This window comes from Podarcis filfolensis (genome assembly GCF_964270895.1).
Source record: "Podarcis filfolensis genome assembly, chromosome: 8".
Lineage (NCBI taxonomy): Eukaryota > Metazoa > Chordata > Lepidosauria > Squamata > Lacertidae > Podarcis > Podarcis filfolensis.
The window spans coordinates 10,574,197-10,600,976 of record NC_139611.1 but is presented as its reverse complement, the minus strand read 5'-3'; the positions used below and the strand labels follow the sequence as shown (position 1 = coordinate 10,600,976).

Genomic DNA, 26,780 nt, shown 5'->3' with positions numbered 1-26,780 from the left:
CCTCATTCAGCGAGCAGGACAATGGACAATCAGCTGCAAACAAGCATTTGCAGTGACAGGCGAGGCTTACAAAGGATTACTGGGTTCTCTCTGGATGGATGACCGTTTAAAAATACAGACAGGCAATGGGTAAAGGGGCATCTCAATACAGCTCGGCCCCCAGAGCCAGTTTTCAAAGCAAGGGACGGGACCCCGAAACAAACAGCTAACAAAACAGACCTCTGAACATGTGCAAACTGCCCGCTATTCTTAGCCACCAAACAACCAGACTACCAGCTTCTACATCTAGGATTTGGGATGAGAGGTTACAGAGCATAGGTTTCAAGGCAACCTTGAGCCCCGATGTCTCTTCCCCAGTCTTAGAAACTTAGACATATAAGCTAGGCACCAAATGGCTCCTTAAACCAAGGTTGCAGTCGCCAAAATGGAATGTCTAGTTGCAAGTTTGGGGCGGCTCTTATTTTTCAAACGATGCACTGACTGTGATTGATTCTCAGTTAAACATCTGGCTAGTTAAGGTGACCATCTTGAGTTAGGTTGAGAACTTTGAGAATTTAAAAAAGAAAAGTCACTTGATCCAGGGACAGTCCACATATATATTAGCCAGTTCTGACCTCTTTTTCTTAATGGTGACATGGACCATTCATAACGTAGGAATACTCTTCACAACTGTGAGCAGGGCAGTGGAGTGGGGGAAGTGAAGACAAGCGACAACAGTTAACTATAATGCCGTTCACTGCTCCTGCTCCAGCTGCACAGAAAAAGCATTTTGGTTCCTGAAATTCATTCTGACTGCACAGATAAAGTAGAACAACAGATAGAATTCTACAGGACAGAGCATTAGTGTGAGAAAACAGTCAAGATCCAAGCATCCCCAGGCATGCACCTCCAGATGGTGGAGATGTCAGGCACCATCCTGGCTTGGTTGCAAGTGGCCGACAGCCAGGTGCAAAATGCACCTCAAGTTCCCCACTTAGATGTAAGATGGTAACCTGAGCTTGTGCAAAACGCTTTTCTAGAGCCACTGAATGTTAAATGCTTTGAAGTCCTAGGACTGCAGGTTGCCCATCCTTGCATTAGAAGGCAAAGTGGTGATGGAGGTAGCTAGGGGCAGTGAAGACCAGCGAGGGCTTAGTTCAGGGATGGGGAGCTTGTGGTTTTCAAGGTGTTGCTAGACTCCCAACTCCTGCCAGCACCTGCCAGCCTAGTCTATAGTCAGGGATGACAACAAGGATGGTGGTAACTAGGGGCAGTAAAGGCAAGTGAGGGTCTAGTTTGTGGATGGGGAACCCAACACCCTTCAGGTGCTATTAGACCCCAGTTCCCAGCAGCCAGTCTGACGAACAGTCACCAGGGATGATGAGACATTAAAGTTGCCCACCCCTGCCTTTGGAAAGGCAGATTGGCGATGGAGGTAGCCAGAGGCAGTGAAGGCAAGTGGGGACCCTGTGGCCCTGCAGACAATGGTGGTGGTGCTGTGGGTTAAACCACAGAGCCTAGGACTTGCTGATCAGAAGGTCGGCAGTTCGAATTCCCGCGACGGGGTGAGCTCCCGTTGCTTGGTCCCTGATCCTGCCATCCTAGCAGTTCGAAAGCATGTCAAAGTGCAAGTAGATAAATAGATACCACTCTGGCAGGAAGGTGGATGGCGTTTCTGTGCGCTGCTCTGGTTCATCAGAAGCGGCTTAGTCATGCTGGCCACATGACCCGGAAGCTGTACGCCGGCTCCCTCAGCCAATAAAGTGAGATGAGCGCCGCAACCCCAGAGTCGGCCACGACTGGACCTAATGGTCAGGGGTCTCTTTACCTTTATCTCTGATAAGCCTCAGCAACCAGTTTGGTTAATGGTCAGAGGATGGGAGGTGGAGGGCCACAGGTTCCCCATCCTTACGTTAGAAAATGGCAGAGCAGTGATGGAGGTAGCCCAGAGCATTGAAGGCAAGTGATGACCCTTCAGGTATTATTGCTGGATTTCAACTCCCAGCAGCCAGCCCAGCCAACCGTCAGGGATTGTGGGAGTTTTAGTCTAACAACATTCATAGAATCATAGGATTGTAGAGTTGGAAGAGAACTCAAAGGTCATCTAATCCAACCCCCTACAATGCAGGAATCTCAGCTAAAGCATCCATGACAGATGGCAACAAGTTCCCACCCACAACCTAGACCATTTCAAACCCCAGGAGGATGTTTGGTTTGAAAGTGTCACCTGTCACAATGGCACACAATGTTTACCATTGCAGGTAAAAGAGCTGTGAAATCTGAACTAAAGAGTGTCACTGGATGCATGCTGTGCTGGGCGTACAACCCGCTGAACACAGTGGGATTTACTCAGGAAGAAAACATGCACAGGATTGTGCTCCTTTGCATGTTAGAATTTAGCAGCGGAACCAGGCCCAAGGCTCTGTTCTGCTCCCGAAATGTACAACCTTACACCCTAAAGGAGGCGCACTCCTGAGCATATGCAGAGTGTTGCTCTCTCACCACAGACCCTCATACACCTGGAACCAACGGGCTTGTCATTTCCAGGTGGTTCAAAGACATGAAAAGCATGCTGGAGTCTGGAAAGCCTAAAGGGTTTTAAATATATATATCCTGTATATATATTTGTCATTGAAACCTCTGTGCTGAAGACAGGGCTCTTGACAGCCCTCCCTCATCAGAGACAGAGATGACAGGTCACTCTCTCCATCTCTGGCACCCACTCACGGCACCAAGAAACCCCTTACTTGAGCAGGAATTTGAAGGATTGAGATCTAACCTCAACACTCCCATGCTCGGGGAAAGGATTCCTGGGTTGACCTCAAACAGCTGCTTGAGGTGGCTGAGCTGACCACAGGAGAAGTTTTGCCACAGGGCAGGAGTAAAGGAAAGTGGATAATGGGGAAAAGATGTAAGTAAGAGGAGCCTGTTGGATCAGGCCAGTGGCCCATCTAGACCAGCATCCTGTGGCCCAAACCCACAAGCAGGATTCAAACACAAGAGCAACTCTCTCCTCCTGCCGGTTCCAGTAACGGGGATTCAGAAGCATGGCTGCGTCTGAATGTGGAGGACAGAGCAAAACCATCGGGTATAGTAGTCATCAATAACCCCCTTTTCCATGAGGGGGGGGAATCAGAGCCCCATCCTAGTATAGGAGGTGTCCTGGTGCTGAGAACCACAGCTAAGAGTCCAAGGCAAAGCAGGCTCCAGTTTTTCAGGAAAGATCACTCTTCCGTGGAAAAATACAGCAGGGGGATCTCCCCAACGAGCCGCAGGTGGAGGAATCAGCAGAACTGCAGGTTAACAAAGGATGCTGCGTCACACCAAACATGAAGGTGGCTATCAAAAACCATAGGCTGTAACAAGCTCCATTCCTGCTCAAAGAGCAGACCAATTGAAGTCAATGGACATGGCTAACTCAGCTCCAATGGGCCTCTTCTGAATAACACTTGGCTGGCTAACAGCTGAATATACAAGGCGTCAGGTGTGAGCAAGGCATGCTCCGTTATTCCCTTAAATTTATCATTGCACATACAGCCCACCTTTCCTCAAGGTTTTCCCCTCCCTGTTCTTAATCCTCACAGCAACCTTGTAAGGTAGGCTAGGCTGAGAGACAGTGGGTGGCCTTCGAGGTCACCAGGTAAGCTTCACATGGCTGTTCTGGATTTGAACTCGGGACACCCAGGTCCTAGCCCAACACTTGCTTTTGGCTGCGTTATGCCTCCTCTCCTGCAGACACCCCATGGGGCTCCCAGTCATGTTAGTCTTTCATCAATGAGCCAAGTCACTTAAAGGAGCTGCAGGCATTCCTAAGCAGAGCTTCAAAGCTGCAAGTGAGAAATAGCTCTGTATAGCCAGAACTTTGCAGACCGCTTCACCAACCAAAGACAGACTTTTCATACCACTACTCCTCAGCAAATAATTCTGAAAGATTTCCAAGAGGCCTTAGGGCAGGGGTCAATAAACTTTTTCAGCAGAAGGCCGGTCCACTGTCCCTCAAACTTTGTCGGGGTCGGACTATATATTTTTTTTTGGGGGGGGGGGGAATGAACGAATTCCTATGCCCCACGGATAACCCAGAGATGCATTTTAAATAAAAGGGCACATTCTACTCATGTAAAAACACCAGGCAGGCCCCACAAATAACCCAGAGATGCATTTTAAATAAAAGGGCACATTCTACTAATGTAAAAACACGCTGATTCCCGGACTGTCCGCGAGCTGGATTTAGAAGGCGATTGGACCGGATCCGGCCCCCGGGCCTTAGTTTGCCTACCCATGCCTTAGAGGAAGGTGGAGGTCGAGGTTTTAAATGCAGCTCATCGGAAGGGGGTTCCAGTGGCAAACCACCACCTTTGAAACATACATCTGTACTGAGCTCTCCAAGAATTTCGTGTAAGGCGCCTCTCCCAGCCCTACCTGGGACCTTCTGCATGCAAGGCAGCTGCTCTGCCAGTGAGCAGGGGGTTCCTCCAGACTCTGGAAATATTGGCAGCAGGGGGTGGGGTGCAGCTCCCAGATATAGGGAAATGGAAATCGGAGCACCCATATCTGGCAAGAACAGGTGATGCTAAAAGAGGCTGTTTGCACCTAAGGAGATGGTGGAGAGACATTTTGCTGGGAGGGGTGATTAGAAAGTGGGGGGGGGGGCATTGCCAGAACTAAAGAAATATGGGTGAGGATAGGCAGGTGTCAGCATGGGGTGGGTAATGGTGAGGGTCCGGCAGCAAAACCAATAGGGGGTTGGGGGTGTCAATATAGGAAGGGGTTGCTTTGAAAAGGATTTCTTGCTGGGGGGTGGCAGCAGATGCTGGGCTAAATAGAGGATGGGAATCGAAAAGAAAGGTGCTTTTCGGGGGGGTGCTTTTATGCAGTGGCGGGGGTCCCCTTCGGACGATGCAATTTTTGGGGGTGGGCTATTTGGGAAGGAGAGATCCAAAGGACCTAAGACTTAGGGCGCGCGCAGGAGAGTCCCCTGGAAAGTCGTGCTGGGTCCTTCTGGTGCGGCGGGGGGTTCCCTTCCTGAAGATGCAAAACTTTTTTGTGGGGGGGAGATGGAAGTATAGGCGGCCTCACCCATAGACGTCGGTGCAGAGGCGAGTGCCCACCACGCAAACCACCTCGATCCGGTTCCCGAACTGCAGCCGAAGCGTCCGATCGCGCCCCATCGCGCCGGGAGGAGCCGCCTCGGTTGGTCCCACAGGTGGCTACTGAGTCCCGCCGCCCGCCGGCCGCTGCCTGCCTAAGCCCGGCCCCGCCCCTCGGTGCGGGGGGGAGAGGCTGTCAATCAAAGCCATTTGAAAAGAGAGAGAGAGCGCAAATCGCCCAGCTCTCCATTAAAGAGACCGAACTGTATTTTTAGCAAAGTCGGGGGCGGGGGGGGGGGGTGTTAAGTTGTTTGCGGAGACAGAGAAGCGCCCGGCGTAGCGCCGCCTAGAGGTCACCTGGGGCTTAGCTCTCCCACCGTGCCTCTGAGCAGGTGCAGAGCGCATTTCTCTAGTTGCAAAAGCATTTATATACCGCTGCGTCCTAAAATAAAAATAAAAATGTGCCGCAGCGGTTTGCAACATGATTTAAACATAGGAAAAGCTTTAAGTAGCAGAAACCGAAAGACCATAGTTTGTTTTTAAGAAGGTGGGGGAGGTGAACTAATCCATGCAGGGGGAGAGGTTTATTTGTCAGGCATAACAGAGAAATAGTTTCATTTTTATCCCAAAAATCTTTGCACTATTAAGTATTCTGACTGTGACATTTTATTATTTCTTTAACATTTGTTGTGTAAACAGACTGCCTGCTTTATTGCTCCCTATCCTAGAGAACCCTGTTTTTATATTCTTTCCAGGCATGCACAGATAACGAATCACAGAATTGTAGGAGGGGTACCCAACAGTCATCTAGTCCAACCCCAAGTATAGTACAATATAGTTCGGAATGGATCAAGAGTTCCAAAGAAAAGTTACTTAGGCCTTAAAGCATTGCTGGTATTTACTGCTTAAGTTGAAAAAATGAATGTAAGTAAGAAATCAAACTGTGCTTCTGGGTAAGATGTAGACAATTTTTAAAAAATAGATGTCAAGGGATGAATTCATCCTTGGGCAAAGATGTGCATCTTGCTGACCCCTTTAGATGGCAAGATGCTTGGCCAAGAGATTCCTCTGCAGGCCCATCCCTGGCTATAAGACATCGCAGAGAAGTAGAGCCTCCAAGTTCAGAAGAAGTCTACCTTGGACTGCCAAGCTCCTTGGGATGCTCAGCAAAGAGGAGGGTGGTTTCCTTCAGATGGAATCCTGGAAGATTCAGGACCGCTAAAAGGAAGTCCATTTTTAGGCAGCAGAGAGCTGAATGGAATTCGCTCCTGCAGGAGGGCAGTGAAGGCCATTGACTTTGATGGTTTCAAGAGAGCATTAGACAGATTCATGGAGGAGCTATTGATAGTAGCTAATTCATCATGCGAAAGGCTGGGCTGGATAAATCCCAAGCTGGAATTAAGATTGCCGGAAAAAATATCAACAACCTCAGATATGCAGATGACACAACCTTGATGGCAGAAAGTGAGGAGGAATTAAAGAACCTTTTAATGAGGGTGAAAGAGGAGAGTGCAAAATATGGTCTGAAGCTCAACATCAAAAAAATGAAGATCATGGCCACTGGTCCATCACCTCCTGGCAAATAGAAGGGGAAGAAATGGAGGCACTGAGAGATTTTAATTTCTTGGGCTCCATGATCACTGCAGATGGTGACAGCAGCCACAAAATTAAAAGATGCCTGCTTCTTGGTAGAAAAGCAATGACAAACCTAGACAGCATCTTAAAAAGCAGAGACATCATCTTGCCAACAAAGGTCCATATAGTGAAAGCTATGGTTTTCCCAGTAGTGATGGATGGAAGTGAGAGCTGGACCATAAAGAAGGCTGATCGCCAAAGAATTGATGCTTTTGAATTATGGTGCTGGAGGAGACTCTTGAGAATCCCATGGACTGCAAGAAGATCAAACCTCTCCATTCTGAAGGAAATCAGCCCTGAGTGCTTACTGGCAGGACAGATCCTGAAGCTGAAGCTCCAATACTTTGGCCACCTCATGAGAAGAGAAGACTCCCTGAAAAAGACCCTGATGTTGGGAAAGATGGAGGGCACAAGGAGAAGGGGGCGACAGAGGACAAGATGGTTGGACAGTGTTCTCGAAGGTACCAGCATGAGTTTGACCAAACTGCGGGAGGCAGTGGAAGACAGGAGTGCCTGGCGTGCTCTGGTCCACGGGGTCACTAAACGACTAAACAACAACAACATTGATGTGGATATGCTCTTCCTCCACGGCCGGAGGCAGCAATGCTTCTTTTCTCCTAACTAAAATGAAACCAAATCATAGGGTTGTTGTAAATTCCTATAACAGGGTCGCCCCGTCCAACTCCCCACAATGCAAGCATCACAACTAAATGAAGTGGGCGGGTGGGGGAAGAGGCAAGACAAGTCAGCTGGAAAATTCAATGAAAAAAGGAGGGAGCCCACCTAGAGTCTTTTAAGGTCGCTGTGGCCAGATATGCTTTAATTAAGATACGCAACTGAGGGTGGGCCTTTGCAAGCGGAGTGGGTGACAGGGTGGATTGCAGGAGAAAAATTCAGAGCTGGTGCCAGGGGATCTGGGGGAGAATAGCACATGCCACCGCTCAGCTGGGTATTCATCCACCTTGTCAACATTCTGGTGCAGTGAGTGTCTCCACTGGCAAGCCGCAAATGTCACCATTAACTGTGCTAAATTGACAGCTGCCCTGAATAGAAATGTTTTGCCCCTGCCCCACCACCATCCAGTCCTCCCCCCAAGTCTGTGGGGATTTGCAGGGTAACAAGAACGGGGATCAGGCTAGCAGGTAAAATGAGCTCAGCAGCTTCCTCTGATGTGGGGCAGAATTTCCCCCCCAAATTTCCCACCAGTTCTATTGTTAAGAGAGAGGGAGAAAACATATTACAGTGGTACCTCAGGTTAAGTACTTAATTCATTTCGGAGGTCCATTCTTAACCTGAAACTGTTCTTAACTTGAAGTACCACTTTAGCTAATGGGGCCTCCTGCTGCCGCCGCACTGCCGGAGCATGATTTTTGTTCTCATCCTGAAGCAAAGTTCTTAATCCGAGGTACTATTTCTGAGTTAGCGGAGTCTGTAACCTGAAGTGTATGTAACCTGAGGTACCACTGTATTTACCCACTTTCTCAATGCCAGGAATAATTTTATAAACTTCTGTCATGCTGTCTCTTACTCGCCTTTTCCCTAGACTCAAAAAATCCCAAATGCTGCAACCTTTCCAATCCTGAATTGGGTCCAGTTGCAGCGCCTTCGAGATCTATGTTGGGTAATTCCATTTCACTATCCACCCCTGCCGCCCTGCCCCCTCCCCCAACAGCCAGGGAACTGCATTCTCTCCCAGGTGTAGTTCCCTGGCTATCTTCAACGGAAGCCCCACACAGAGTGCATTGCAGTAATCTAACCACAATTGTTTGGAAGTTGATTTGGGCTCTTGAACGAGAAGGCCAGTGAGAGAAGACAAATTCCTCTGGGAAATAGCTGCCCCCAGTGGACAGTCTTTCTCTGTAATTTGGGGAAATTTGGGGTACACTCCTGGAGTGCCCAACCATTGCAAATTTGTACAGTTTTAGCTTCAGTCTAAATGCATTTGCTGTTTTTATGCTTTTAACCACCTCAGAAGGTGGTGGACACTCCTTCACTGGAGGCTTCTAAACAGAAGCTGAATGACCATCTGTCAGGAATTCTTTAGCTGCGATTCCTGCACTGCAAGGGGTTGGGCTAGATGCTCGGGGGTCCTTTTCAACTCTACAATTATATGAACCTTAACTGTTTTTAACCATCTTTTGTGTGCATTGTCTTGAGCCGGTTGTTGGAAAGGCGATGAATAAATCAATAACAAGTAAATGTCAAGAAAGTGTGGGATGTAATCAGAGCAGTCTTTCCTATTGGTCTTACTGGCGCGTTGCGCCAGGGCGCTGGCCTCTCAGGGGTGCCCCAGCGAGTGGGGGAGCTGTGTGGCTTTGTCGGCAGCCTCCCCTTTCCCTGCACGCCCATCAGCTGTGCCCCATCAACCATATGGCTGGCGGGCACGCAGCTTGCCTCCCAAGCCTCCATTGGAGGAGAGCGATCCCTGCAGAGGCTTAGGATGGAAGCTGCGCCCCGCCAACTATATGGCTGGCGGGAGTGCAGCTTGCTTCCCAAGCCTCCGCAGGAGGAGAGCACCTCTGGGAACCGGGGGGCGCCGGAGGGATCTTTGAACCACAGCGCCGGATACGCTTAAGACAGCCCTGGATGTAATCCACTGAGAGCAGTCAAGTACAACATTCCTTGAAATGCTAGAGAAGACATGCGAGGGAATGTTTGGTCCAGCCAGTTGAAACTTCCTGTTCCTCCTGGCTGGAGCATCCTTCCTTTTGCATGTGATTGAAGGTAGGCGTGGCCTAACCTGTCCAGGTAGCAAAAGGACAAGGCATGCTGCCACCCTCTCCTTCTTCTTCACTTCCTTCTTCGTTTGACCAGCTTCTTAGCTAGGACTGCTCTGTTAGCTCTCAGCTAGCAGGAGCCCTGGGATTATCCCCCCATATGGGGTAGATCCACATGTACATATTTGTGACTAAGTCTGCTTTCAGGGATTCAACTGTGAACTGATGTAAGTAAACCTTTATTGACTTTGAATAAGATTGTGGGGTCTTTATTCTTTTAAGAGAGATTCAAGGGAACTTACCAGGAACATACAATTCAGTCTGACACAGACTGAATCGTACAATAGTGAGAAGCTCACATGAGCTTGCAACCAGCTATCTGCTGTGCATGTAAAAGGGGAATTTAAATTCTGCTAAGCAAAGAAACTTGCTAGCGCAAGTTAGGAAGGATATTAATAAATAATATATCCTCTCCTGCCGCCCTGAACATTCCCACAGAAAGCTTGTTTGTTTCAAGATGTACAAAGCAGCATTCAGAAAGGCTTGTTTTCGTTTTGCAAAGTGCAGATTCTCGTGGGTTGAAACAAACAAGACTGTTTATCTCTTCTAAGTGCTCCATTGTGGGGTTTTCGACGGTGCCAAAAAGGACTCAGGTTACCTCCTGCCGGGATTTGGAGGATCAAGCACCAGAATTTATAGGGACCTTGACTGTTCCTCTGAAGAGCTCATGGGGACAAGGGCTCCTAGGGACACTTGCAATGGGAACGCATTTGGGCTTCCAGAAGTCAGAGTCCCTGGGTGGCCCCAGCACAGCTGTGGCTAGGTTGCAAAGTTTTTAGGGCAGGGCTTGATTATCTGAGGCGGGTTTCACTCTGACAGCTGCTTAGAACACCCTGATGCAAACCCAGTACACATGGATCTATTTAAAAGCTTGTTGCCTCTGGGCATATGCAGTGTGTTTTCCTTAGTGAGTTGCAGCTACATCAATGGATGGGTTTCTGGGTCTTTTGGGTCATTGTCCTGAAGTTCAGGACTAAAACTATGTTTCGGATGGAGACTCCCTGTGGATTTCCTGCACAATATGGCTTTTGGATTCCCTTAAAAAAGAAATGTTTCATAGAAATCATAGTATTGTAGAGTTGGAAGGGACCATGAGGGTCATCTAGTCAAACCCCCTGTAATGCAGGAATATTTAAGTGATACATTGCTCACATCTGCACCATACTTTTAAAACACTCTTATCTACTACTTTGGGATTCCCCCAAATAATTCTGGGAACCATAGTTTGCTGAAGGTGCTGAGAGTTGCTAAGAGACCCTTAACAAACTATAGTTCCCAGGATTCTTTAGGGGAAGCCTCAAACAATGCATGTATGTGAAGGACCCTAGACAGGTAGGTCCTTCATATGGTGTTGATTGTCTGGTGGCTTTTGTTATGCTACATGCAGTGGATGGAAATTTCTGTCCTCTTGTGCTAGAAACCTCCTCTCCTCTCCTGCAACTGCTCTGTTTACCTTCTAAACCAGGGGTCTTCAAACTAAGGCCCGTGGGCCGGATAAGGCCCGAGGGACTTGTTTATCTGGCCCATGGCAACTGTCGCTGCCGCCGCTTGCTCTTGAGGCATCTGATCATAGCCTGCATTTTTATCAAGGCTTATATTTTGATCAGATTCCTGTATTCCAAAAATGAGCTTAAATTCACATGTTTCTTTCGAGATGGGAAACCAGCAGGCAAGGTCTTTGTCGCAGGCAAGGTCTTTGTCAGAGGCCCCTTTGGTTTATTGCGGTCATAAAACAGGCTGGGAGCAAAAGGTCACACTGACCATACAAATTATAGAATACAATCAATCAAGGTTGCAAAAACAATTAATTACTGTGCCTCCCATTAAACTTGAGCCACATCTTCCTAAGGTTAAAAAGGCAAGAGCTAATACAAACAGCAGCTGGCTAGGGAAGAGGCCTCTCTCTCTCTCTGAAGCTGCTTTGAAGCTTCAGAGAATTTAGAAAACTTATAGAACTTAGCTTTTACTAAGTTCCTTTTTACTTAAGAAAAGGTCTTTGCTTCTAAAAATCTATATATGTTATGTATGAAATATTGGCTTAAATGTAATTATGCAAAGGATTTAGAAAGTAAGAAATTATAGAATCATAGAAGAGTTGGAATAGACCACGAGGGCCATTGGGTCCGGACCCCTGCCAGACAGAGAGACGCCATCGGAGCACTCCTGACATATGGTTGTCAAGTCTCTGCTTAATGACCTCCAAAGAAGGATAATGTGTGGGAAGGTGAACAAAAAGATCTGTTCAGATAAAATTAGCCATCATCTGTTTTGGAGTGAATAGGGCAATAGGGCAAAAGATGAAATGTTAGTTAAGGCGCCTAGTCTAGGGCAAAAGGTTATCTGGTAATTAAGGTGCCTTGTAGAGGTTAATGGCTGTTTGCCAATTATAAATAGAAGGAAATATAGCTCTTTGTCTCCCATAAAAGGCAATAGGAAATGGGTGTATCTTTTATGATTGGTTCTAGCAAACAGCCAATAGGAATTTTAACCAGGCTGATTGGACAGAGGCAGCCAAAGGAGGAGCAAGGGGGCTGAGCTGAGGGAATATAAGTGCTGGCCATAATGACAGGAGGCCAGGACAGAGCTTGGTAACCTTATACCACTGTGCCTCACATTTATTTGTCTGACAAATAAATTATTATTTTAATTTCTCTATTGCTGCGTTGAATATTTCATTCCAGCTAAGCGTTAACCACAAGCAGGGTGCTACACTCTTACCAGCACTGTTCTGTGCAGCTGCCCACTTCCGGGTCGGAGGAGCACTGGAAATAGCTTGTGCACATGCGCAAGTGTGCACATGTGCAAGTGTTGTTTCTGGTGCACATCCAGGTCGGAGGAGGCCCGTGCACATGCGCACAAGCTATTTCCGGTGCTCCTCCAACCCGGAAGTGCACCGGAAATAGCGTGTGCACACGTGTATGGGCATGCGCTCCCCCGCCCTCTGGCACTCCACGCGATCAGTGCTGGAGACTCCGGCCCAAGGTGCGGTAAGTTTCCTGACCCCTGTTCTAACCTGATGAAGAGTTCTTGAGAATTCAAAAGCTTGCAAAGCATTTCATGAAATTTCGGCTGATCCAATAAAGTCATTGCCGTAATACAGATACAGTGGTACCTCAGGTTACATACGCTTCAGGTTACATACGCTTCAGGTTACAGACTCCGCTAACCCAGAAATAGTGCTTCAGGTTAAGAACTTTGCTTCAGGGTGAGAACAGAAATTGTGCTCCAGCGGCGCGGCAGCAGCAGGAGGCCCCATTAGCTAAAGTGGTGCTTCAGGTTAAGAACAGTTTCAGGTTAAGAACAGACCTCCGGAACGAATTAAGTACTTAACCCGAGGTACCACTGTAGTAGAATCTTTAAAATGTTAGTTTTATGCAAGCCTCATTTTACTGTATTTCATTTTTATATTTTTTTCTGTTTATCTTCACTTACAGATCTGCCTTCTGCTTGCACCTGAAGGGCTAGCAACTTACTTCCCTTTTCGCAGAAAGAGGCTGAGACCACGCCCTGATCCCTACCTACCCACAACGCTTGGTGATTTCTAAACTTTGAAACATTGCACTCTGTGTTTTAATAAAAGCCAGAGCACTGCAAACCCAAGGGAAAGTTCTGAGGGTGGGTGCGGAATTTTGGAGGCCCCCTGAGCTCCCTTGGAAATGGATCCAGGCTTTTCTAAATAAATAAATAAATAAATAAATGGAATAGCATTGATGCTCAGTGAAGAACCTTAAAATAGAACAAGCACCTCAGCACCTTACTGCCTGTCAACGCCTCTGGCAGGGCTCACAAATCTTTTGTCCTGAAAAGGGTCATATGGCTTATTATTCCATAGATGGCTCCCTCTGTGGGGATTTATAGTACAGACCTCTGAGCATGTGCAGTTTTGCAGCTGAAACTCACTCACATCATTGCAGGAGCAGAGCAGGGTGGCTGTGAGATTAAAGACTGAAATAAATAAATTAAGGTCTTATGTATATAATAAAGGTTCATAAATGTACCAAGCAGACACATACATAGATCTATAGGCCACATGTCTGAAGCTGCACAGGAGAGCAGCCAGGGAGCCATTTTGACTCCCCATTGTCTTTTCCTTCACAAATCCTGTCTTAAGGGTATTTCTGTGGATGAAGAGGGTGAGCCTGTGACTTGGGCTCTGGAACTAAGTACTTATCATTACAAAAGACTGGCCAGGCTCCCCAGGGTATCAATCCAGTAAACATCAACAGGTAACTTGCCAGACAGGAGGTAAACAACCCACTCAGATTTCTGCTTTAGCCCGCCCTTTCTGTGATGTAGGTATGATGTATCTGGGGTGGTGGTCTTGAACTACACCCCTTCTGTGATGTAGGTATGATGTATCTGGGGTGGTGGTCTTGAACTACACCCCTTCTGTGATGTAGGTATGATGTTTCTGGGGGTGGTCTTTGACTCCAAGGTGGGCAATTTATAAGTGGGACTCCAAGGTGGGCAAGTCTATATAAGGGCGGACACACCTTGGTTCTGGGTCCTCCTCCTTCTCCTGTGTGTGAAGGGGGCACCCTGTTGCAACAGTTCAATAAAGATCAGGCTTACAAGCTGCTTTGCTTCTCAATATTCTCTGGTTGGCCTCTGTTTTTTTCCTCCGACCAATGGAGAACCCACAAAGGACTCTATAAGGGCTCTTGTGTCCCCCATAAGGGGATAAGGGCAGATTTTCGTTTATTACAACACATTTACTTGGAAATAAGCCCCATTTTGCACATAATGAATTAAAGAAGATATTTAAAATGACTGTTCCCAAGATGTCTAAAGGATTATTGGGGCAGAGATTCCAAAAGAGATGGTTAATTTGTTTATGTATGCTACTGCTGCAGCCAGAATCCTGTATGTGCAGAAGTGGAAAAAAGAAGAAGTCCCAACAAAAGAAGTATGGATCTTAAAATTAATCGACTTTGCAGAGATGGCGAAGCTGACAGCAAGAATAAGAGATCAAAAGGAAGCGAAGTTTGTCGAAGAGTGGAGGCTCTTTTTGGACTCTCTGAGCAAAAACTATATAGCCAAATGAAATCGCAAGCAGGACTTGAATAATGGGCAAGGGAAGCAGAATAAATAAATGATTGTTATAATTACAACAGAAAAAAAATGGCAGTTATGGCAGCAGATAAAGGAATACAACAGGAACGTCACAGACATAAGGATGGGGAGTCAAAATGTAAAAAATGATTATATTGAAAGTAAATTGAACAATGTCAAATGTTGCGTAAAAAACTAAAACAAAGGAAATAAGCCCCAATCTGCTAAAGTGAAGAAGGTGTGTTTCTAAAGTCAAAACAGGAAAATGAGGACTTGCATCCGTGTTAACTGACCATATGGTTTCTGAAAGATGCAGGCAATGTTTTTTTTCAAAGGTCTGATTTCCATATAAGGTATATTTAAATCAGCCCTTAATTCAGAACCATGAGGACTAGAATCTTGCTCTGTTTTAAGAGAAAAGCTGTAGCTCCATGCATGCAGAATGCCCCAAGTTCAGTCCTCAGCATCTGGGAGGGCTGGGAGAGACCATCTGTCCAAAAGCCCTGGAGACCTGCTGCCAGTCAGTGTGGAAAATATTAAGCGAGATGGCCCCAGGGTGTGACCAGGTATAGGGCAGCTTCCTCCGTTCTGTTAAGTTGTGGGCGAACATATCAGACAACACAGCGATTCTTCAAACAGCTCTTCTTTATTCTGAGGCCAGAACTGAACTGAGCTGAAGGGCTCAGTCAGCCTGCTTATATAGAGCTCCAGTACCTTGTTACTGTAACAACTTTCTAAAACTATCCAATCACTGAATGTCACTTTTGATCCTTCATTTGCATACAAACTATCCAATCACTGAACGCCACTTTCGATCCTTCATTTGCATAACTATCTACAGTATCCCTGGCCCAGGGTGAGAACTTCAGTACATAACACGTTCCTCCTCAAATCAGCTCTTTATCCAGAACAATGAGGACTAGAATCTTGCTTCATTTTTAACAAAAAAGGACCACAGCTCAGTGCTAGAGCAGCTGCTCGGCCTACAGAAGGTCCCAGGTTCAATCCCTAGCGGCATTTCCAGGTAGGGCTGGAAATTGTCCCTTGCCTGAAACCCTAGAGAGCCTTTGCTGCCGGTCAGTGTAGACAATTCTGGGCTAGATGGACCCATGGTCTGATTCAGTATAAAGCAGCTTTCTGTGCTCTGATGTCCTATGGTAGGAGCCTAGCTGAGTGGTTAAAGAACCAGCATTGCATGCACAGTTCAAGAACTATGAGGACTAGACTCTTATTTTTAGGTGAGGGACTGTAGCTCAGTGGCAGAGCCCCTGCTTGGCATGCAGAAGGTCCCAGGTTCAGCCTCCAAGAGTTGTCCCCTGCCTGAAACCCTGGAGAGCCATTGCTGCCAGTCAGAGCTGACAATACTGTACTGAGCTAGATGAACCCATGGCCTGAAGCAGAATTGTTTATCATGGAAACAGGAAGCTGGCCCTGCCTGCAGTATGTGCGCCTGGGCAGGCAGAATTCTGGGCTCACGCCTGGAGTATAAAGGTGAGTCAAACATCAATATCTTCACTCTGCTTTCCTTCAAACCTATACTTGTAGGTCACAGACAGAGCATAGCTGTCAACTTTCAGATTTGAAAATAAGGGACCAGCAGCCTCAAAAATAAGGGATCAGCAGCCAAAATAAGGGATTTTCCAAGCACAGGTATGTTCACCTTCTGAGCCCCTCCGAGCCAAAGGCAGAAAGCCCAGCCAGCAGCCAAACGAAGCCTCAAGCGGTGGTTCCCACAGTGCAGCAACCCGGCAAAGGGGATGCAGCAAGGAAAACCACGGTCACCTCTCTGCTGGGAAGCGCTGAGCAAAGGCCAGTCCCCAGGCAATGCGGCCGATTTGATCGGCACAAGGCATGCAAGCTCCACCCCCCCAGTCATTCTTAGACTCCTTATTGGGTGAGCAACGCAACCAAGCAACACAGTTGGAGCCTCCCTCCTCCCTGGCCAGCAAGGAGAGAGGGAGAGGAGCTGCTTCCTTTGAAACCCGGGAAATTTAAGGGACATCATCAATAAGGGACAGCAGCGGGACATGGCGCTGGGATAAGGGACTTTCCCGCCAAATAAGGGACGCTTGACAGCTATGAGACGGAGACATCCTTCTCCCCAGATTGGCAAAACCATGTGCAGTTTGGTGCTGACTCCACTAGAGGTTGCTAGCTCACCACTTCCAGCCCCTGAAAACAGAACTGAGTTAGGACCATAGAACTGCAGAGTGGGAAAAGGATCCAACGGTCATCTAGTCTAACCCCCTGCTACTTTGCAGTTCCGGAGGAAGGTGTCCTGGGCCATTTTCTTTGCTGCCCAGATGGGAGATGTTTACTGGTCTGAGCACTGTAGCCCATATGAGGCAGGAGGACGTTCCTGGATGTCTCAGCAGCGCCAACAGTCCTGGAATAAGCAAATGATTTAGGTGTGCTGCAGAGCACGTGCAAAGTGCCTTTCTCTCAATGCTGAGTAATTGGGGTCTGCACACCAGTGCACACACCCTACCTAGGATTAAGAGACAGGGCTTCCGAATAACAAATGTGTGCTGCAGAGCATGTGCAGAGCACCTTTCAGTACTGAGTAACCAGAGTCCATACACAAACACACATAAATCCCTAGGATTAAGAGATGGGGCTTCCACATAATAACAATGTGCCGCAGAGCATGTGCGAAGTACCTTTCTATCATCCTTTTTCTCTCAATGCAGAAATTGACAGGAGTTGAAGGATTTGTAAGTGCAAAGAACCATTGGGAGAGGTTTCTTCAAGATAGTAACTTCTGCAGAGGAAATATTTGGAGCCAAGGATTGTTCTCCTGTACAAATTCAGATTGTTTATGTACTAATGTATGCAGTGCTTTTTTTTCTTTAAAAAATGTTTAGGGGTACTCTCATTTTTACTGCTGAGACTTACTTCTGAGGAATCAGACCAGGGGATGCCTGCAATCCAAAACAAAGACACGCGCTTACACACGCACGCACAAAAAAGGAAAACGCTCTTTGGAGAGCTGAATCATCTCTTTGCCAGTAACCCACGCCAAGCAAACAACCTGTTCCCCTGCTCACGGCAACCTCTCCCCTTCTTTTTACCGCTGGTGACAAGCTCCATTCCATTGCACCCCTAACATACACACACCACAAAAATCTGTGCACGCCCCCCATAGTAGGAGCCCTTGTTTGATCTTGCGCCTGCAGATACCCCAGAGCGCGCAGCAAGCTCCGCAAACGCCCAACACAAGCAACGCTGCGCTGGGAATGGGGTTCGCGGGTGAGGCGGGGGTGTGTGTCTTTGGCTTCCCTAGATGATCAGAATGGGGTGGGACATTACACACTCCCCCCCCCCGCAAAGAAACACAGCCACCAACTTCATCCTTGCAGCCATTGACAGCCCTTTTAGTTTCTTCTCCCATTAGATTCAAAAAATGTTTAGGGGTACGCGTCCCTGTATCCCCCAGAAAAAAGCACTGAACGTAAGTGTGTTTCAGGGGCATGGCCCCGGGTGCAAAATTCTGAGGGGCCGCAGCCAAATGCCCCCATCCCCCATCCCAGGGGCAAAGGCGGCAGAGTATCCCAGACTTACGGTGAGCAGGCACGGAATTAGGGAGGCAGACATGGGGTGACCCTGGTGTGGCCCAGGCAAAGGCAAGTGATGGTCTAGTCTCAGAATGGGGAACATCATGTTTGGCCTTCCAGATGGAGTTGGACTGCCAACTCCCATCAGCTGGCCGAAGCAAAAGTAAGGGAAGATGACGGGAGTTGTCCAGTAACATTTGGCGGTCCACAGATCTGTGTCAGAGGGTGAGCAGCTCCCTGCAAGCCATTCTGAATTATTTACCTCTCTGCACAAGGCAGGACTGGAACCTGTACTCTCTCTCAGGTGCCCGCTCTGTAACCCGAGGGATCACACCTCTCTCCCATCAAAAACCATCCATTAACAAATCCCTTGCAGAAACACCCAGAGGAGGGAAACAAAGGCACCCAACCAAACCAGTCCGGTTGTGAAATCGAGCCTTTCCCACACGCCCCTCGTCGGTTTTGTCATCAATTCCGCATGACAAATTGGCGGGTTGTTCTACAAAGCCGGGATTATGTTCCTGACGGCCCCAGTCCTGGCACGTGGGCAAGTGCGCCCAGGTTGCCAGCCACACTTTGTCTCCCACGCTTGGGCTGTGTGTGGCTCCCCTACATCAAAGTTCAGCAGGTACGCAGCCTGGGGGTCATTTTGGACTCATGGCTGTCCATGGAGGTGCAGGATAATTCTGTGTCCAGGGCAGCTGTCTACCAGCTCCATTTGGTACACCAGCTGAGACCCTACCTGCCCACGCACTGTCTCGCCACGGTCGTCTATGCTCTGGTTATCTCCCACTTGGACTACTGCAAGGCGCTCTACCTGGGGCTACCCTTGAACGGGACTCAGAAACTACAAATCATCCAGAATACAGCAGATAGACAAGTGACTGGGAGTAGCTGCTGGGACCATATAACACTGGCCCTAAAGCATGGGTAGGCAAATTAAGGCCCGAGGGGCCAGATCCGGCCCAATAACCTTCTAAATCCAGCTTGTGGATGGTCCGGGAATCAGCTTGTTTTTACATGAGTAGAATGTGTCCTTTTATTTAAAATGCATCTCTGGGTTATTTGTGGGGCACAGGAATTCATTCTCTCCTCCCTCCCCGCAGAAAAAAAATATAGTCCGGCCCCCCACAAGGGACAGTGGACCCCTGCTGAACAAGTTTGCTGACCTCTGCCCTAAAGGATCTACATTGGTTCCCAGTACATTTCTGAGCACAATTCGAAATGTTGATGCTGACCTTTAAAGCCCTAAATGGCCTCGGCCCAGTACAATCATACCTCAGATTGAAGTTGCTTCAGGTTGAGTGTGTTCGGGTTGCACTCCATGGTGACCCGCAAGTAACAGAATGCGTTACTTCCGGGTTTTGCCGCCCGCACATGCGTAGACACTCAAAACGACGTCACACGCATGTGCAGATGCGGCTAATTGCAACCCGTGCATGCGCAGACGCGGGTTGCGTTCGCTTCAGGATGCGAACGGGGCTCTGGAATGGATCCCGTTTGTATCCAGAGGTACCACTATATACCTGAAGGAGCGTCTCCACCCCTATCATTCAGCCTGGACACTGAGGTCCAGCTCTGAGGGTCTTCTGGTGGTTCCCTCACTGCAAGAAGTAAAATTACAGGGAACCAGGCAGAGGGCCTTCTTGATTGTAGTGTCTGCCCTGTGGAGCACCCTCCCTTCAGATGTCAAGGAAAGAAAGAACTATACAGATTTTGGAAGACATCCGAACGCAGCCCTGTATTGGGAGGTTTTTGTTATTTTTTAATATGTGTTGGAAGCCAACCAGAGTGGCTGGGGCAACCCAGTCAGATGGGTGGGGTACAAATAATAAAATTATTATTAAGTAAGAGGATATGCTGTATGTGTGCCAAATAGATACTGGGGATTACCAAGAAAAGAAAAGAAAAGAAAAAAGGAATGTAGACTCATTGGGGCAGAGACCTATCTTCCTGCTCTTATTCTATAATGCTTCAAATGCTGTTATATTGTTATAACAATGTGTTATATTGTTACATACTTCATTGGTATTATTAGTGATGACTAATAATGAGAAGCAGGGTGCACATACCCTAAATCAGGGGTTTCCAAACAGTGGTTCATGAACCAGCAGCCTGTAGGCTTCATTCAGGCAGCTGTAAAAATGCAATTAAAAGTCACACAGCATTTAGCAGAGCCCACTGCAATTGCTACACCAGGCAGGGAAATCATTTAGTGGGTCTACCAAGATACTCCATGAATTTCTCTTATCCCCCTTTACAGCCACCCAAGTTGGTGGCCACCCATGCATGCTGTGGGAGGGAGTTCCACAGTTTAACACTGCGCTGCATGAAGGACTTTCTTTTATCCATACTGAATCTTCCAACATTCAGCTTCACTGAATGTCAACAAATTCAAGTGTTATGGGAGAGGGAGAAAAAAAATTCTCTGTCCATTTTCTCCAGGCTATGCCTAATCCATCACAGAATCAGAGAATTATAGAGTCGGAAGGGACCCCGGGTTCATCTAGTCAAACCCCCTGCAATACATGCTACCTCTTATTTTTCTCTGAATTAAAACATCCCAAACGCTGCAATATTTCTTCACGGGGAGCCGCTCCATCCCCTTGATAATTTTGCAGACCCTCCAAGTGTCCCTATTTTCCAGGGACAGTCCCAGATTTACAGAAGCTGCCCTGGTTTCGGATTTGAACCTGGAATGTCCCACTTTTCCTTAGGACACCCCTATTTTCATCAGAGAAATATTGGAGGGTATGGAGTTATGCAACCCCATGAGCCAAGGAGATAAGTAACTGTACAGTGGTACCTCGTAAGTACTTAATTCGTTCCGGAGGTCCGTTCTTAACCTGAAACTGTTCTTAACCTGAAGCACCACTTTAGCTAATGGGGCCTCTTGCTGCTGCTGCTGCACGATTTCTGTTCTCATCCTGAAGCAAAGTTCTTAACCTGAGGTACTATTTCTGAAGCGTATGTAACCTGAAGCGTATGTAACCCAAGGTACCACTGTACAACCTTTAGAAGACATCTGACAGCAGCCTGGTATCGGGAAGTTTTTATTATGTGTTATTATGTTTTATATATGTTGGAAGCCACCCAGAGTGGCTGGGGCAACCCAGCCAGATGGGCAGGATATGAATAATAAAATTATTATTATTATTATGGAATAGGATGTCCCTGTTTTCATTGGGAAAATGTTGGAAGGTATGTTTTTCTGAACATAAGTGGGCAAAGTTGGACAATTTCATGGAGGATAAGTGTTTTAATGGCTACTAGCCAGGACTGCGCTTCTGCTCAGTTCCTGCTTATGGGTTTCTCATGCAGGGCATCTGTGAGAAGAGGATGCTGGCCCAGATGGGCCACTGGCCTGATCCTGCAGGGCTTTTCTTAGCTTCACAAGCAAAGGGACCCCTTCATGACCCTAAGCCACCAAGACCGGATTTGTGACATTCTTCTTGCTCTGCCCAGCAAAGACTGTTCGCTGCCAGGAAAGGTGAATTGTTTTACCAGAACTTTATACTACTAATAGCTTAAAGGGAGAGAGAAAAAGGGGGGGGGGACCTCTGAGTCAATGCAAGATTTCAGCATGCAAACCCAGGGCTTGTGCCAAAATAAATCATGCAGGACGACTCAGACAAACAGCATTAATCATAAGTTAATGCCCAGGTTTGGCTGAGGCTCCTTGGCGCTGGTCGTATATCTTGCCCCAGGATTTAAATGGAGAAAAAGAAGACATGCCTCAGTTAATTATACATATTACAGAAAATAGCCTGGGAATGGATTGTTCTGATCATTCTAGACGGTTCTGGTGGGGAACCCTAAGGAATGCATGAAATCATAGAATTGTAAAGTTGGAAGGGACGACGAGGGTCATCTAGTCCGACCCGCTGCAATATTTTTGCCCATGGGACTCGAACCCATGACCTTGTAATTAGGAGTCTCATGCTCCACTAACGGAGCTATCTAAAGAATCACGTACAGAATTAGGCCATGGTCCATCCGGATTAATATTGTCTCCACTGACTGGCAGCAATGGCTCTCCGAGGTTTCAGACAGGGCCCCCTTCCAGCCCGACCTGGGACCTTCTGCATGCCAAACAGGTGCTCTGCCACTGAGTTACAGCCCTTTGCTTAAGACGTAAGAATATAGGGCACTGTGTTATACCAAGCCAGACTCTTTGGCCCAGCTATACTGACTGACAGGGGCTCTCCAGGATTCTTGGAGAAGCTCCAGGCTAGGGATTCAACCTCTCACCTTCTGATCTCCAATTTGACGGGGGAACAAGAAGCGCCACAGGCTGAAGAATAAGAAGGAATATGGGGGTGAGGGAAAGAGAAAGAAAGAGGGCACTTTGGGATGTGGGGCATATCCACATTTAAGGAAAATTCTGTGCACGTTTAAAGCACATGAGTTTACCCCCCCCAAATCCTGGAAACTGTTGTTTCCTCCCCACAGAGCCACAATGCCCAGCGCCCTTAGCAAACTACGGTTCCCAGGACTCTCTGGAGGAAGCCATGCACTTTAAATGTGTGTTGAATGTGTTTTAAATGTAGGGTGCGGATCTAGAGGTGACGCTTAACCATGTACGATTTCTTTTCGCCCAGCTATCCATTCTGGAGAGCTATATCTGCAGGACTGTTGCTGCAAAACCCGAACGCTTCCCTTTTTAGAGGAGAGATTCCAAGCAGTTCAGGTGCAGAGGGGATATTCTCTCTCCCCACTGCCACCCAGTGGTCTTCCCTGGCTCTGCGACCTTGCACCAGAGGTATGTAGACACCCCGACACCATATGGCCAATGCAATCAGACTAATTAAATAAATCCTCCCACAAACAAGAACTTGCTGTTGCTTCCTCCTTTCATTGCCTGCAATTAGCTGGTGAGGCTTCGTAGGTCAGTCAGCAATTATGCTCGCTGGCATACTAATTAATGCATGCAATTAGCAACTTAAGGAGATGATTAAACTATCCTGGGTGGCGGCGCTACATTTGGTTGTGGGTCTGATGAAAAGGAAGTGCAGTCCCTACAAATAGGGACTCCACCATCCTACCCCTTAACAAGTTCTTCCATAGCAGCAATGGCCAGGTGGTTATCTAGTCACAGACTGTCATTTTTCTGCTTTCTAAAGCATCCCATGGACTCAGTGGCGTAGCGTGGGTTGTCAGCACCCGGGGCAAGGCAAGTAATTTGCGCCCCCTAACACGTGGATTTGCGCCCCCTAACCCGTGGATTTGCGCCCCCTAACCCATGGATTTGCCCTAACCCCAGATGTTGCGCCCGGTGCGGCCCGCCCCCCCTGCACCCCCCACGCTACGCCACTGCATGGACTGCAAGAAGATCAAACCTCTCCATTCTGAAGGAAATCAGCCCTGAGTGCTCACTGGAAGGACAGATCCTGAAGCTGAGGCTCCAATACTTTGGCCACCTCAGGAGAAGAGAAGACTCCCTGGAAAAGACCCTGATGTTGGGAAAGATGGAGGGCACAAGGAGAAGGGGACGACAGAGGACGAGATGGTTGGACAGTGTTCTCGAAGCTACCAGCATGAGTTTGACCAAACTGCGGGAGGCAGTGGAAGACAGGAGTGCCTGGCGTGCTCTGGTCCAAGGGGTCACGAAGAGTCAGACACGACTAAATGACTAAACAACAACAACAAAAAGCATCCTAGGCTTGTGGAGGGACCTTGAGGGTCATCTAGTACAGCCCCCTGCAATGCCGGAACTGCAGCTAATGAATATAATGACGGAACCCTCCACAAACGCCTCTCTGATAAGTAAAGCAATAAAGCAATGCAACAGTCAAATAACAGGAGTTTTTAAAAGATGCAAACATAAAATAGGCGTGGTGCAACTTACTTAAAATGCTGGCTGGTCATCATCAAGCAGTTGATGCATGCCTCCCAACATTTCTTCGATGAAAATAGGGACGTCCTAAGGAAAAGCGAGACATTTCAGGATCAAATCATGGTTTGAGCATATTGCAACGATCCTGGTCTGACTCCACTGGCTCCCACTTAGTTTCCGGGCCCAATTCAAAGTGCTGGTTTTGACCTATAAAGCCTTAAATAGCTCAGGACTGCAATACCTCAAGAACTGCCTCTTTCCATATGAACCTACCTGGACCCTGAGATCATCTTCTGAGGCCCTCCTTTGTGTGCCTCCTCTTCAAAAGGTCTGGAGGATGGCAACATGAGAACGGGGCCTTCTCTGCAGTGGCTCTCCGTCTGTGGAATGCTCTCCCCAGGGAAGTTCGCCTGGCCAGTGGCGTAGCGTGGGGGGTGCAGGGGGGGCCGGCCGCACCGGGCGCAACATCTGGGGGTTAGGGTTAGGGGGCGCAAATCCACGGGTTAGGGGGCGCAAATTACTTGCCTTGCCCCGGGTGCTGACAACCGACGCTACGCCACTGCGCCTGGCGCCTTCATTACACACTTTTAGGTGCCAGGCAAAAACATTCCTTTTTAACCAGGCCCTTGGTTGATCTGTTTGACATCCTATACCCTTTTAAAATGTGGCTCTTTTCTGGGAGGGGTGGGGCGTGCTATTGGGTGGTTGTTTTTATTCTGATATATGTTGTGATCTTTTCTGTGAACCGCCATGAATGAATGAATGAATGAATGAATGAGAAACTGGGACAGCTTCTGTAAATCCAGGACTGCCCCTGGAAAATAGGGACACTTGGAGGAGCTGTTGATGTTCAACAGAGAAGGTTGCCTGCCTGCTATCAGGTGGGAGGGAGTTGCACATTTGCGCCTGAACGCACAGCAACATATGCATCTGAGCCATGGGGTGGGGGACACACTAGAACAGACATGAGGATATAACATGAGGCCTGCTGGATCAGGCCAATGGCCCATCTAGCCCAGCATCTTGTTCTCACAGTGGTCAACCAGGTGCCCCCAAAGGAAACCCCCAAGTACGACCCAGGCACAAGTGCCCTCTCCCCTCCTGCAGATTCCAGCAACTTGGATTCAGAAGCATCGCTGCATCTAACTGTGGAGGCAAAGCATCACTGCTTCCTGCAGGAGTGAGTTCCATAGATTAACCATGCACTGGACTCCCCCAAAGATCACGGTGATCAGGCAGGGATTTAAGAAATCAGGTGTTCCTTAAATTATTCTGGACCAAAGTTGATAAGGACCACACAAATTAATGAACTAAACCTGGCTGGATAACCTATAGGCAGGCAGTGTAATTTCTGTCTGTCCCACCAACAGTCTAGCTGCAGAATTTTGCTCCAAAAATGAACAGAATTACAAATAATGGGAATTACAAATAAAGTCGTGCTCCATTCTGGAAAAATGAATCAGCAGAAACTAGCACTGGTACCAGCCATATTTGTGAACAGGTTTGGGGAGATTTGATTCAGTCTGCATTTTGAGCCTAACCAATTTGCACATTCTGGAACCATATGAGAACCAAAACAGAACAGTCCTTCAAAATTCACACTTCTCTGAATTTTGCAATGCAGCTCTCCAGCCGGGCAACGTGTACAGAAATGCATGTACTAGGGTGAACTGTGCATAAAACTGGACATATTAGTGAAATCAGCACCCCAAAATGTGTTACGTCAGGGAAAACTGCAAGAATGTGCTAAGGGAATGTACATGCCAAAACGCTGGTGGATCTTTAGGCTTATTCTTTTAAAAATCTGCAAATTGATGTGGAAGTGTGCAAAGCTGAATTTAAGACTGAAAAAATGGGGGGAAATGGAGAGAAACTGACATGGATAGATTTGCTGATCCATAGATGTGCAGAACATATTGGATTATATTGAACGAAGTGCTGACTCACTGAAATTAATGATCTTAAGATACGTTATTCATTTGTTCATTGTATCTGTATCCCATCTTTCCTCTAAGGAGCTGAGGGTGGCCTAACTGGTTCTCCTCTTCTTTCACTCCCCACAACATCCCTGCAAGGTAGTGTAGGCTGTGAGTGAGTGACTAGCCCACAAGGTTACACCTAGGAGGCTCTATGGCCGAGAGGAAGATTCAAACCCTGGTCTCTCCTATGCCCTAGTCTGCTATGCCACACAGTCTAATCAGAAGTATGCAGCTCAGTTACGTATAATGCCATATTATGTGTTCTGTTTTAATCCCAGTTAATTATAACATCTCAAATTATAGCATCCGCTCTCCGGGCTATGATGAAGCGGTGACTGTTGCCCTGTCAGATGGGCAAAATCTGACATCTGACCTGGGAAGGGAGCTGTGTCTCTCTTGGCTGCTCAGCCTGAGGTCATGAAGAAGAGGAGAGACAGCGCCCCGAGCCATCGGGACAACCTGGCTCCTCTAGTGCCGTGTCAATTGCTCCTCTGGGATTGCAGGGGTGATCCAAGGGGAAAAGTCACAGGGGTTTCTTTTTTTCAAAAGGTGCTTCCAGACAGTCAGTTTTCAGAAGGGATTCAACAAACCATAAAATTGGAGGGGTCATCTAGTCCGACCCCCTGCCAGGAAGGAACTGCAATTAAAGAATTCAATCACATGGGAGCAAACTCAGGTCACACAACTGAAGTTCGTATTCACAACATGCCTGTTCTCTGCCTGTCCGCCCAGCAAATTGGTCTTTTTGTGATAAGAAAAGCAATAAGGAATTGGACTCTTTCTGATGAGGAAATGCACCGGGGAGAATGGGATCGCTCAACACCAGTGGTGTAGCGTGGGTTGGCAGTGCCCGGGTCTGCACAGAGGGAGGGGGTGGAAGG

General features: G+C 47.7%; 1 protein-coding gene across 2 annotated transcripts in view; it reads right to left on the bottom strand.

Annotated features, from left to right (window-relative positions):
- LOC310769742 (protein-arginine deiminase type-2-like) overlaps positions 1-26,572 on the bottom strand; it is an 80,541-nt gene extending 53,969 nt beyond the window's left edge. The window contains exons 1-2 of one of the 2 annotated variants that reach the window (XM_083629429.1): positions 26,273-26,572; positions 23,933-24,007 (exon numbers count right to left, since the gene is read on the bottom strand). In XM_083629429.1, coding sequence (XP_083485555.1) covers positions 23,933-24,007; positions 26,273-26,349 — 152 coding nt within the window. In that variant the 5' untranslated portion in view covers positions 26,350-26,572. Of the gene's footprint in view, positions 1-5,055; positions 5,246-23,932; positions 24,008-26,272 lie in introns of those variants that run through there. The other variant, XM_083629430.1, reaches the window with a different exon arrangement.
- Positions 26,573-26,780: the final 208 nt, after the last annotated feature.